This window comes from Rhopilema esculentum, chromosome 12, assembly GCF_057945365.1.
Source record: "Rhopilema esculentum isolate cy_ngs chromosome 12, ASM5794536v1, whole genome shotgun sequence".
NCBI lineage: Eukaryota > Metazoa > Cnidaria > Scyphozoa > Rhizostomeae > Rhizostomatidae > Rhopilema > Rhopilema esculentum.
This window is the reverse complement of record NC_142826.1, coordinates 4,707,160-4,721,347: the sequence shown is the minus strand read 5'-3', so window position 1 is coordinate 4,721,347 and position 14,188 is coordinate 4,707,160. Positions and strand designations below refer to the sequence as shown.

Genomic DNA, 14,188 nt, shown 5'->3' with positions numbered 1-14,188 from the left:
ATCAAAAAATTAACTAAACTTTGAGCAAAGCAGGTAAAGTAGGGAATCTGTAAAAGTTTCAATAGCAAGAAACGTGTTTACATAGGCCCATATTTCCAGACGAAAAGTGTAAAAACGGTACCATCAACAAAAAATTTACAAAAACAGAACTTCAAAGAATCACTAGTTCATATTAAGATTAAATTATTATAATCAAATACCTCCTCTATTGCAGCATCTTGCACCAAAGACCTGACATCCAGTCGTTTGAAATGGTTTGGTGTTTGCTCCCAGCTATCACTTATCTACAAAATAAGTGTATATTTTGATTTTGAATGAAACAAATTAGAAAAAAGCTACTGTGATTAATCTTGATAGTTTTTGTCAAGAGACCAGACAGTAAAAAGCGCTGGTAAAAATTTGAATTGAGGTTTTTCCTATATAACAGCTCGCTAATTTTTTTGAAATCCCTACAAAACCCTAAATTCCAACTAGAAATTTTACAATGCATTTTTCTGCAACAGTGGAAGTGGTTCAAGAGGCAATTTAAAATGGTATGGGAGTAAAGAATCGACTTTCAGACAAAACTAAATTAATAAAAAACACACGTGATAATATTAATAACGAATGTGATAATAGTGACTGTGAATTCAAGCAATTATTGCATGCAAAACATACCTAGGTGTTTGATACATCAAAGCAACAAGTCAACAACAAAAGTAACTAGCAAAGAAACAACAGATATAAAAAATTACAAGATACTTTTATCAATATTTATACATTACCTTTTGTATGCTATCTTGGGTCCAATTATGAATATTCTTTTCAGCACAAACCTGTACATCACCGTGCATTTCAGCGATGAAAACCTATTAATATGGCGTAACATAAATCAAAACGTTGTAAGAAAAGCAATAATTTGGCCTGAAAATAAAGTATTAAATCGATCCTCTTACCTAGACTTACTCCATGAGCCTCTGTAGCGTCAGTAAAGTGAGGCAGTAGCGAAACAGAGGCTCATGGAGTAAGTCTACCTCTTACTATAAAACAATCAATCAAACGAGACTTTATCACCTTCCATTTTATGCATATGCTAGAGTGTCATTGTTTGTTTTCACAAGTCCTGTTTAAGCTTGTTTAAAAAGAAGGCAAATATGCATAAATATACCAACTATAATCAAAATGATATAGAGAAACCTGATTGTATCTAACATGGCGTAGTCAAATTTTATTCGATTGGAATGGCGACTACGAATCTAGATTGTGTTGTCTGAAATGAAACTCGCGTTTTTATCGTGGTCCTCACACAGTAGTTTATATTAAAATAGTTTATCTCAAAAGTTGAGCTTTCCAACTAATTTGTCAAAAAGTAACTTAATAAACAAATGATGCAGATAAAAACCTCAAATCCTTTGTGTTTGCCATCACTCCAGAACTTCTGGAAATGTGCCACCTGAAAATAAAAGATTGCATAAAAATAGGATTGTGAAGCAAAAAACTCTTGGATACTTGCAACTGAAAGTTTATGCAATAGCCTCAGTGCATTATTTAGAGCTTTGCCAACTCAAAGTGTTTAATAAAAATTTACAGACAATTATTGACAGAAGCTATCCTCTACGTTCATTATAAATATTGCTTGTGCTTACCATTACAACAATGTTAATTAAATTCCAGCTAAAAACCACTGAAGTCCTAATTCCAATTATAGCTGAAAAACCATTGGTTTAAAAACCGTTGAAGCTAAAACCGCTTAAGTTGAAAACCGCTTGTGTTGAAAACCGCTAAAGTAGAAAAAATGCTGAAGTTGAAAACCGCTTGAATTAAAAAACCGTTTAATGTCGATTGAAAAACCGCTTAACCTGAAGAAAACGCTTACGTTGTAACACGGCTGAGTTAAAAAGCGCTGACGCTAAAAACTGCTGATGTTGAAAAACCGTTGAAGTAAAAAAACCGTTAAGGCTGAAAAGAGTGAAAACTGCTCGAGTTGAAATGCGGCTGAAGTTGAAAACTTCTAAACACAAAAATGGCTTGTGTTGCATATTCACTCCGTTGAAAACCGCTAAAGATAAAAACCGCTAAAGTTGCAAAGGATTAAGGTAAATAACCGCTGAAGTTTCAATTGCATGAGTATCAATACCACTGTAGGCGAAATACCGCTGAAGAAAAATATTGCTGGAGTAGAATTATCTGGGAAGAATCGAGGAAACAAACGCTAATATCCAAGTAAAAAAGGAGTAAAATCGGAGTAAAATCGGAGTAAAATCGGAGCGAAATCGCAGAATTTGAGTACAATTGGAGCAAAATCGGATAAAGATCGGATTAAAATCGGAGTAAAATCGGAGCAAAATCGGAGTAAAATTGAAACAAAATCGGAGCAAATCGGGTAACAATCGGGGGTAAATTGTGGTGAAAATCGGAGTAAAATCGGAATAAATCGCAAATCGCATAAATTGAAAAAAAGAAGTTGTGCCTGGTGAACAACCATTTCATGTAATGAATTACGTATGAGTTGCGTAATGAGTCAAATGTCTTAGAGACAAACGTAAATCGAAGGCAACTTTGATAAAAGCTTATTTAAAAAGGAGCGACCTACAGATGCTAAATGTCGAGAATTTGCTGCAACTAAACTCACCTTATCATTAACAGCATCAATTATTACCATCGGAAAATATCCATTGTCTAACGTTTTGTTGAAACTTTTCAAAAGGCTCACTCTGTAAGCAGCTTCCATTTCCTCCTCGTAAACGTACTCCATTTTCTGGAAGGTGAACACTATTTTTAAGTGAGGTAAAACTTACGACCAAATAAACACTAAGAGTATACGAGACAGGCGGTACGTAAGCCATTGCAAAAAACCTAACACAACATATATATAATTACAGTTTAAAACATGACACATTTAAAACAATCGAGATTTAAGTATTGCTCTCTAATTAGAGAACAAATTATATTAATAAAATATCCCTTTTACTTATGTGCAAAGGAAAGTCCCAATAAAGCAGAAGAAAGACAAGCAAAGCGAATTTTAGATTTCAGATTTAGAGCAAGTCTGACCCGGTGCGGCACAAAATGAACTCACATTTCAAAGACAAAGTAACGAAAGTATTTTGTCTTTTAAATTCAACAGCTTACATCTTTACCTGTCTTAAGAGGTTTTCACACAGGTTTTACCTTGATTCTTATTTCATATATGATTTTTAATCTCCCTGCATTGTTTCATAGTATTCAAGGAGCCTTAATTTCATGACATTAATGACTGCTAAACAATGTCATTGGATACTTCCCACATGAAATGTACAAAGAGACACAAGTCTGGCTACCTAGGACTATTGAGCAAACTAAATCGGCAGATTTTACCTCGTCTTGCCTTTTGTTTGAAATCAGAATTTAATCACATCCAAAAGGAAGACTGGGTCTGCAGACCTATTGTTTTTAAACGATAAAAATTGGTTGTTTTGCGCATAAGCGGAGGGGGAGATAAAAATTCCCAATTTTTTCGAAAGAATTTATCAATGACTGACTTTGGCCCCTTGGCAATAAGCTAATCATACTGATAGATCGGTTAAAACCACTTTATTAAGAACATCACTGCTGTTTAGAGGCTATTAACATATGAGCCCAAAGACAACTGGCTTTCCATTAAAGCAAATTGTCCTCAAATCACTTCAGCCATATATATCAAAATTAAAATTTTTGTAGTTTCATACCTTAACTTTAATCTTTTTCCCCGTGTCAGGGTCTTTCTGATAAACATCAGTTTCCTGAATGAAGTAGTCATCCAGAGCTAATATCCGTGGAGCCGGTGAACCGTATGAAACTTCTTTATCCTGAATTGTAAAAGGAAATTTAAGCTAAAAGGGTTACCAACAGGGGTTAAGAAGACAGTTAGAAGTTGTCTACTGATCACAAAAAGTGTTAAACTTGGAGAAACAAGTCATAACTTGAAATATCATCTTTGTACAATTAAGTTTTTTCGATTTTAAGTTAATGGCATTGTCAAGATAATGAAAGAATGGACAAAAAATAGCAAATTCACTAACAAAAAGTAACATGAGATATCGAAGCCTTTTGAGCTAAAAAAGAGCACTGGGATAAAAGACAGTTGCCTAGCTCAACAGTAAATGCTTCTATGCGATAATAACACAGTACTATGTCCTTCTCGTCCACAGACACTACCCTATATAAACTATAACGAATATGTAACCAGTTTTATAAGATAAACACTATAAGAATTTCCAGTTTCTGTGCAGACAATATGATTTATTGAGCAGGCCTTAAAGTCGAAGCAACTATACTCTTACCTTTATGATCTTAGCAATATGTGTCTTCCCGCATCCAGGGAGGCCCCTCAATATAATGACAATCTAAAAATGAAAAAAGGAGATTCTAATAATGTCATATTCGCCATGAAAGCATGGAAATTAGGATATCCCTAACAAGCAGGCTGTGCTACATCATGAAACATTGTTTATTGTTGACAAGCAGTGTAAATATAAGTAATTAAAGTACACATTATGCATGAAAATGTTTTCTTTGTCAACGAGTATAAATTTTTGTCAAAAAGAAGGACACCCCTTGTCGATAAAAGCTACCATAGTTCCACTGTGTGAGAAAGCATATCCGGAAGACCGTTTAGAAGGAAAAAAACTCACATATGATAAAGAGCATAGGCAAGGGAGCGATTAAATGTATCAAGCGCTCTCACGTTAAGGCATAATTTTACTGCCACATTGAACCGATTTTTCCTATCTAAAATTGCATTAAAGATTGCATTGCTTAATGAAGGGTTCAAAAACTACAATAAACTACGTAACGTGCGGGCAATCGTATACGAGAAGGCACAAAAGATTTCAAAACGCAGTATACCTGTTTAGGTCTTGTTTGTCTGCCTGGCAGATCAAGAAGGTCTTTAACTGCTACAATTTCTGGTGCCGGTTCTGTAGGCTTGATTTCCATTGGCGGCTTGATTTCTTCCATCCTTGAATAGTAAGGGTCTTCAAACATCAACCTCGAATCTCGGCGTTCGCCTGAGCTCCTTACATTATCCCTGTGTAATGGAGTACCGTATCGGTCTCGATCGTAAGAATCACGAGAATAGCTACGATCAAGTGACATCCTATCATGCGAACTACGACGACGGTCATCATGTGGGCTACGTTCTCTTCTTTTAGGGCTCGGTGACCTTCGAGAGCTTGATCTACGAGAGGGACTCTTTGTTCTCGAATGAGGACTTCTTGACCTCCGTCTTGGGCTCCTTGATCTTCTTCCTCGTCTTGGGCTAGAATGACGATTGGGGCTACGAGCTCTTAGCGGGCTTCTTGAACGTCTTGACGGACTAGATCTCTTTCTTTCGGAAGAGCGAGGTCTGTCCCCTCTTTTTGAGCTAGGACTGGAGCTCCTCGGTCTTCCATGTTGGGGGCTGAGTCGACTAGGGCTTAGGCGTCTGGGGCTCAGTCCTCTTGGGCTCAGCCGTCTGGGGCTTAGTCCTCGAAGACTAGATTCCCGTTGGGCGAGTCGCCGAGGACTTAGTTGAGTTGGGGATAATGGTCTGGGGCTCAGGGGTCGTTGGGATGGGCTGACTGGTCGTGCCGCCTCTCCCTTTCTTGAATGATCATAATCAAATACAGCTGGCCTGAAACCTTCTCTCCCCCGTTCCAAATAAGGATCTCTTGGGGGAAGTCGATCACCTGGGTAGTAGCGTTCATCTGGACGGACATCATATGGATCACGTGGTCTTACTGTTTGAGGAAGAGATAGTAGTTGAACATGTATTAAATAAAACTTGGCTCTCATTTAATTCTCATCTTCATTAATCAGTTTCTACCATTAATTGTATCATGCCAACCCCAGAATGAAACTCCGTTAAATTTATCTGACAGGAATGCTAAAGGTACCTTGTAAGAATCCACTGATAACGAACATGCTTCTTATTAGAAACACTAAAATACATGCCAAAATGCTGGGATGCATAACAACAAACTAATGAAAATCGATTTGTCCTTTGTTTTCAAAGACCTCTCCATCCCTTATTGAATTCATTTTTATTACCTTCACGCGTGCAGTAGAATAAATCTATTTTTATTGAACAATTAAAATAACTCATTAACTTCTAACGCTGAAACTCTGCCCCTTATTGAGAAAAAATCGAGCAAAGAAAAATAAACCTGGTGCATCGCTACGTTACAATATTAAGCTCTCATTTACAATGAACAAGTTCCTGGATCGCAACCTAATTTGCACTTGAAGGATCTTAAAGTAACCGAAAACCAAGTAAACATCTTAAGCTGAAACAAATTGTTTTTGCTATAAGAGTGATATTTGAAAATAACTGAGAAGTTCATGTTAAAAGCATCATTGAATATAGACTCGAATTCATCAGAACTGCAATAACAATTACTAAGTCTATCTCGCGAATTACTGACGTACAAATTTGGGCTTCACATAGCTGAGGTGCTGCGAAATACACTTTGACGTCAAATTTACATAGCCACTTGAAACTAAAAAAATTACTAAATATCAACAAAAAGGTATACAAATAACAAATTCATATTCAGCAAGTTCAATTCCATTAGATTAGGTACTTAAAGGGGTTTGCAAGTTTGGGCAAGAACGGCCTTCCTATCATGCAAGAAGAAAGCTCAACGGCCGACTATAGTACTTTGTTATATATTCAAAATGAGATGAAATCCTTACCGGGTCGACCATATGGATAGTAATCCCTTGGTGGATAGTCCCTCTCGTGGAGACGTGGAGGTGGGATAGTGGCACCAAGTAACTCTCTTCGTCTCAATTCGTATTCCCATTCTCGCGTTGGATCGTCAATAGGAAAATGCTGCTTTTCCCAATCACGATAGCGTCTTTCAAATTCAAACTGGTCGTGAAAAGATTCCCAACGTGGTGGTGAAACCCCACGAGCATAATCCCTAGGATACCGACTTCGTTCATCTCTCATTCTCAAATCATCTTGCCTAGGACCATACCTTGATGCTTCCTCTCCTGGTGGGTATCTGTATGGTTCATCTCTCAATGGCAACCTTTCTGGATCATCTTTCAGAGGCGGTCTACAATAATCGTCCTTAAAAGCTGGTCTATCATAATCCTCAAATGTCCTACTGCCTACACCCCCATCGTAATCTTCATACCTTTCATCTAAAGGCCTTTCACGGCCGGCTCTCTGCCAATCCCTTTCCTCATCTTGAGGCCCCATTCTTTCCCTATACTGAGAAGGATCACCTTGATATTGATGAAAACTCTGACCACGAGTATCTTCAACATTGGATCCACGATCTTCTTCCCTGTTGTTGGGTTCCAACCGTTCTTTATTTAAAACATCAGACCCTAATTGGCTACCAGGTAACACTTTGTCACCTTCATTATGTACAACACTTTCCCGACTCTGGTCTTTGTCAATCATATTGGCATCATTTGTTCCTTGTTGTCCATCTTTGTTTGACTCAGTGTTACTAAGCTCTGTCCCTGAACCCTTTTGAGGTATTATATCTTCAGGCCTGTCGCTAGATAGTCGATTTGCTGAATATCTTTCGTTAGCCATATTTTGTTCTCTTAGATGAATGTCTTTGTGCGGAACTTGTTTCTCGGGATAGCTTGAGTTACCTTTAAAATCATTCCTTAGACCATAATTACCCCCACGATGGTCCCCTACAGGAGTCTGATTTGATCCTTGGTAATCAGAATGCCCATATCTCATCATTTGCTGATTTTTATTCTCCGTCACAACCATCCCCTCTGCAGCCTCGTGATTTGTCATATTTGGGTCATCGTAATATCCTTCAAAGGAAGTGCTGCCATCTCGCTGAACCTTGTCTCTGTTTCCACTTGATAAATTCTGCACTGGCTGTCTAAACCCACCACTATCTCTTGAGGCTCCAAATGTCTATAATAAAAGCAAACGTTCGATTCACTGTGAATGGTTACCTTTACCCTGTCATTGAAGTATGATGCAAAAAAACTCAACGACTTAGTAACTCAAAATTATAGACTTTATCTAAAATATAATTAGCTGAAGATGGTACGAGATAGCGAAAATGCTAACTGAGAAACATAACATCAAGAAAGACTTTTTACTAGGCAAAAGGTTAGCGATCGCTGATTTGTAAAAAACAAATCAAACGCAATATTCTTCCTCCAAAAGGAAAGGACTCCAAAAATACAACAGTGTGAAATGTCCTCACTATTTCATGCCGCCTTTAAATAAATCTATGTTGTAAATGGAATAAACTGGATTTATTACCATAATTCAAGAAAGGAGGTTTACTGTTTTAAAGATGAGAGCCAAATTCTAGTATTTCGATACAGTAACGACATTCCATCATTCAGTGAAAAACAACAGATATACTCAATTAAATTTAATAAACATACCCTGTTTACGTTTTGGCCCTTCTGTGTAGCTTTCCGCTCTCCTAAAAAGAAAACCAAAAGTTTCAACACTTAAATTATCAAATAACGACTAAACTGGTAAAATATTTTTGACTATAAAATACAAAGTAACACAAATTCTCCTCTCTTCAAATTGATAAGGATCTTTTAAGTTCATACGATTAAAAAGCAGTTTTAAATATAAATATTTCCTGCCTGTAACATCTGCCATCAATATTATTATATATATTATCAAACAAAGCAATTTTTCCTATGCTGCCAAGTGATGATATGCTACAAAAATGCAGTGGCAGCCATTAGAGGATAGCTGTCATCTTCATTTTAAAACAGAAAATGACATTACTTCTAGTTTCAAAGTAAACATTCTAAAAATGTATTCAAATATGGTGTTGATGTAATAAAATTCTCAAATATTGCTCGTTTCAAATGTTATCGCAGGCTATCTAAGTCAGATCTGCTGCGTGCAAGGAAGTGACTTATTTCTACAGAATACAATGCCATGTCTGGACAATTCAATGATATGTAAATAAAATTTGATGGAGAAGGAATACCTAACAATATACATAAGACTGAATAAGACGCGAATCATTAGAAGCTTTATATGCAAACACAGGTAGCATTAAATTGAGGCTCAGAAATACAACTTACGCATCTTATGCTGGATGTCGTCAATTTCTGCCTTGCTCAGCTGAGGATGATCATAAATACATTCTGATTTTTCACAGCTAAAGAAAGAAAGTAAGACCGAATTATTTACATTTGAAAAAAACCTTGCTTTCCAGCATTGTAAGAGCAAACATTGCATTTGGGATTAATTACACGGCTTTTGATTAATATTTATACAACAAAGGAAAGTTTCAAAAATTTGAAAAATACTATCTCATTTGTTTAATCTGGTTTATGAAGTTTATGAATATCATTATCTAAAATATTCTTTTACTTTGTTTCTACTAATGCTTTTCTCCATCTCAAAAGCTTGGTTAAGGGCCATCTTGGCCTAGAAACCTTGTAAAAACTGTTCATTTATTCCATAAATCCAGAAGTCGAAAAAACGACATAAGTTACACTTTCAGCAATAAAACGATTTGCATAACATCCAGACAAGGAACAAAGAGCAATACCATCGATCTAAAATAAGGACAAATTGGAGGAAGCAAGTGTCATCCTATCTGTTTGTTGATGACTGGAATAAACTGGACACAAACATTAAGTTGGCAGGAAATTTTAATATTTTTAAACAAAAGTTTTGGACAATGTGAACTGATTTTATCCACTCTTAATATGATAAACTTTTTAATTGTAATGTTTTTGTAGTAAATCGATACAATTAGCAAAATAGAGGACCCTCATTAAAAGCACCCTTGAGTGACTGAGGCCTTCCTCTGTAAATATTTGCATTATTATTATTATTATAAGGTGAGAATTTGTATTGGTATTTGTTTGTATTTGTTTCTACCTAGCATCCAAAGGTAGTTTTTAGGAAACTGAGAAGCTTATGCTTATCGAGCAGTTACACAAACTTCTCCCTTGTTCAGTGTATGAGCAGAAGTCTATAAATATGCATCAAAAGATCAATGACAGATAAGTACCAAAGTGAAAATGAAAAACCAAAGAAGACTTACTAAAGAGATTCTGGGCATATTTGATGCTTGAATTTGCAAGCTTTCCCAAATTTGCAATTAGGAAAGAATTTGCAAATTACTTTCTTTGTATCAGAGGTATTATTTGCATGCTGATGGACAAGGGATGGAAGTCTATCCTGTATTGATTCATTTTCATTGGCAACATGTGATCCCTGGCTGCCTTGATGTAATCTGTTGCCAAAGCTTGAACCTTGTTGAGGAAATGATTTTCCTTGCTGTGAATCTGGGCCAGGAAATCTTTGAGAGCCTTGTGGACCACTTTGGTGTAAAGTAGCATTGGTTTTCTGGGCAGCAATTTCTTGTTTTGCCTGAATGGAAGCATTAGCATTCCCTTTCTTTACTTCCTCTTTAGGTGGTTCAACTGGAGGTGCACTGTTGATCTTCTGCAATGGTGATGGCTTCGAACCACTGGCAGTTGTTCCTCTCACAGGTCTTTCAACTTGCTGAGGAGTCAAAGCAGGTCTTACCTGACCTCTACCAAATGGAGCTCTTGGTTGCAATGATCGAACCATCCTTTGCCCAGGGCTAAACGTCGAGGATAAACGAGGTGTGAAATTTGGTCTTTGTAAGACACCTCTAGCTGGCAATCGTGGCTGACTTGTGTTATCTCCTTGGGGTGGAGCTGCAAATCTCTGCATATTTGTTGGTAATGGTGTAACACCAGGAGTATTTTGACTCCCAAAGTTTCTTGTTATCATTGACTTTGGGGACAAAGGCGGTTGGTTTGGCAGGATATCTATTTTCAAGTGTAGGAATTATAAGCCATAAATTATTCAGTTAACTTATTCAAATTGAAAAAAATATTTGTCAGAGAATATTAAGGGGCTGTGTCTTATGGTGTATGCAAGGGGAAATGGGGGTCTGGAGGCTGTACTCTAAAAATGGTCCTCAAGATTTATTCAAAATGTGAAGGATTGGTTGGGGGTGGATTTGACAATTCAGTTCCATTCCATTACAGTTACCATTTATGAACAAAATGATACTTGATTCCAATCTATTCAAAAGGGTGTAGCCTTAGTTTATAGGCACAAAAAATGCATGGCTGTGCATACTTTCCCTAGAGCTATACACCAGTGGCAGACACCTGGGGGGAAGGGGGCAGCCCCTCAATATTTTGAAAGACAATGATCTTTTCTTCTAAAATAATGGGAAAACATGACATCACTTATCAAAACAATAGGCTTGCCCCTTATTATTTGACCAAGTGTCTGCCCCTGCTATCCTACCCCTGTGCTGTTCTACCCCTGTGCTATTTCATTAGCTTCTTGCGCTGTTCTTTGTGCCATTAAACCTACTTTCAACCCTTTCAGTCTCTACCAGGAACCCTTTAATTACTCTGCTCTTCAAGGCTGCTTATAAGAGTTGGTTTCTGACAAGGTGCTCCAGAAATAATTTCCAAAAATACACATGCTTAAGGCTTGAAATAGGCATAGCAACAATGTGGATCACAAACTCTTGGACATCATTGTGCTTTTAAATATTGATCATATAAGTTTATAGACTACTGATTATAGATTTTGCATGTTAGTCATTGATTACAAAACATTGTGGAATTAAGACTGCCTTTGGGTAAGTGGCAAGTGTAATGTAAATTCATTATCAGGGAATGTGAATAGAACTATTATATATAACGTTTCTAAAATATTTATTAGAAGGAGACTAAAAGTTATTGGGCATGGATTACAGCAAATATAGTATTTGCTTGAGTCAAAGTTTTCTAAAGAATGGATGTGTAATGCCAACAAAGCATTTGTCATACCTTCTGATCCATCTTCCCAATCCTTAAAAGTTGAAATGTCATCACTTGCAAAGTCTTCACCTTTCATGTTGCTATTTGCAATTTGCCCTCTCTTAGGTTCTTCAGATGCCATTTCTCTAGCATTGGCTGATCCAAAAACTTGCATGGCTTCCTTATTATGCCCTTGTATATTGTCTTTATTCTTTTCTGTATCTTCTTCATCCTCATCATCATAATAATCTCTTTTTGGTATTGCTTGTGACATCAATGAGGGTATCTTTGAGGCATCTTTTGTGGCAAAATTTGATTGCTTTTGCAAAGGAGATGGTGCAGCCATACGAACATTTCTATTAGCCTCAGGTTGAATCCTATTACCCCGAAAATTTCCTTGGATAGATTCAGTCATTGATGATGCATAATTTGGTTGCTGAGATCTTGGAGGTCCTCCTTGGATCTTACTTTGAAACCTAGGGCCTTGAAACCTACTCTGCATTGCATTATTAGGTGGTCTTGCTATTGTAGAACCTGGATGCCTTACATAGGATAACTGCTGATTTTGTGTGTGAGACATGTCTTGATTTCCTGTCTGTGATGTCATTGGTTGTCCTGGTTGTCTTTCAAAAGGTGTCTGCGATAAACCTTGTTGTGCTGTTTGGGGTGGGCCTTGTTGTCTTATCTGCTGTGGGGATTGGAATCTTCCCTGATGTTTATCAACATACCCTGACTGTGAAATATTTGTAGGATTTGAATTAGCTGCTTCTTGAAATCTTGGAACATTTCCTCTTTGACGTTGGCTATACTGTACTTGATATGGATAATTTGGCTGACTACCTTGCCTAAACTCTTGCTGTTCTTGAAAACCTTTTTGGTACAAACTTTGTGCTGTATCATCTTGGACCCTCCTATGGAATTCATTGTGTCCTTGCTGATTTACTTCCCCTTGCCCAGCTTGAGAAAAAGAATCATGATTTTGGTGCAAAAATGGCTTTCTATTGGTGTTCTCAGAAATTCCTGCTTGAGTTTGGCTTCTTGTCTCTTGCAAATTTGTCTGGTTTTGATAAAAGGATGATTCATTTGCACTTCTCTGAAAACCAGGAGAAGTAAAATTTGACATCAATGACCCTCGCTGACTTCCATGGGAGTTGGACACTATGTTACTTGCTGCAGTGAATGGTGCCATGTTATTTGATGTAGTTCCAGTCTGTTGCAAACCAGTAGATTGATTAACCATACCCTGTTGACTGCCAGCATAAGACATTGGTTTGGAAACCTTGCTTCCCATCACAGTGTTTTTGTCTTGTAGCTGTTTTGCCTTAATACGATTTTGCAACTCTATATATTGCTCTTTGAGAGCTAGCTGCTGCTGTTCAATCATTTTTTGATACTTTTGCTGATATTCAATGTATTGTTTTTGGTCTGGATGATTCTCATGCTGTTTTCTCCAAGCAGAAAATTCTTTAAACCACTTCTCGTATTCAGACTGATATTTTTTCATTTGATTTTCTAGTTGTAAAAGCTGCTTATTTAATACTAACAGGTCATCATTGGAATTTGCAAGCTGCTTGGAAACTGCCAATGAACTTATTGCTGATTTATAATTAACACTGGCACCTTCTTCACCTTGCGAAGAACTTGTAATAGCACTTGTGTTTACTTTGACGGGATGGTTTATCTGCCTTCCCTTACTAGCTTCATTTTGATATGGCTCCTCTTCAGGTGGTGGTGGTGCTGGGGCATTTGGAACTTCATCTGGTAGTGGTGGCAATGGAGCAACTTCTGTAGGAGGTTTTGACTTAGGCAAGGGTGGTGCTGCGCTTACAGTATTCTGTACAGCTGAATGATTAACCTGTTGCTGCTGCTGAGACATGGGAACCTGCATTCCAAACTGTCCTGTCTGGTATGGAAGAGCATAACCAGGCATTACATACCCTCCTGGCCATCCTTGTGCTTGATAGGGATTGGCAACAGGATACGAAGGCTGGCCTACAGCAGGTTGAAAATTTTGCTGCTGGAATTGAGGAGCGAAAGGCGATAATCCTTGATTTTGTTGAGGGAAGAAAGGGTTCATTTTGGTTTTGAGAAATATAACAACATTCCACTATCTCTTCTTGCTAGTACAATTACGGCTGCGCATTAGAGGCACCTGTTGAAAATACGATTCTTTCCGGCCTAAATTACCAACCTGCCTGCCTTCAAAAACAAGCAAGCGAATTGAATTCAAAATCTAATTTCAGCTTTGATGATAAAGCAAGAGCAACTATCTTTAACTTGCTTGCTCTCTTTGTCAAACCGAATTCACCGCCATAGATTCCTTTACGACCTCGAGACAGTAACAACACAGAATAGAAATGCCATTTCTATTCTGTGGTAACATCCATGCCATCTCGATCAGCCATTGACCCCGGAATTGGGGACTGGAAACGAACCGTGG

At 37.4% G+C, this 14,188-nt stretch overlaps 1 protein-coding gene across 1 annotated transcript in view; it reads right to left on the bottom strand.

Annotated features, from left to right (window-relative positions):
* LOC135681622 (uncharacterized) overlaps nucleotides 1-14,188 on the bottom strand; it is an 18,592-nt gene extending 4,404 nt beyond the window's left edge. Inside the window, exons 1-12 of the mRNA XM_089111889.1 lie at nucleotides 11,779-14,188; nucleotides 9,999-10,755; nucleotides 9,025-9,101; nucleotides 8,359-8,399; nucleotides 6,673-7,873; nucleotides 4,846-5,717; nucleotides 4,281-4,343; nucleotides 3,687-3,806; nucleotides 2,612-2,737; nucleotides 1,382-1,432; nucleotides 765-848; nucleotides 201-284 (exon numbers count right to left, since the gene is read on the bottom strand). Coding sequence (XP_088968015.1) covers nucleotides 201-284; nucleotides 765-848; nucleotides 1,382-1,432; nucleotides 2,612-2,737; nucleotides 3,687-3,806; nucleotides 4,281-4,343; nucleotides 4,846-5,717; nucleotides 6,673-7,873; nucleotides 8,359-8,399; nucleotides 9,025-9,101; nucleotides 9,999-10,755; nucleotides 11,779-13,825 — 5,523 coding nt within the window. The 5' untranslated portion in view covers nucleotides 13,826-14,188. The remainder of the gene's footprint in view (nucleotides 1-200; nucleotides 285-764; nucleotides 849-1,381; nucleotides 1,433-2,611; nucleotides 2,738-3,686; nucleotides 3,807-4,280; nucleotides 4,344-4,845; nucleotides 5,718-6,672; nucleotides 7,874-8,358; nucleotides 8,400-9,024; nucleotides 9,102-9,998; nucleotides 10,756-11,778) is intronic.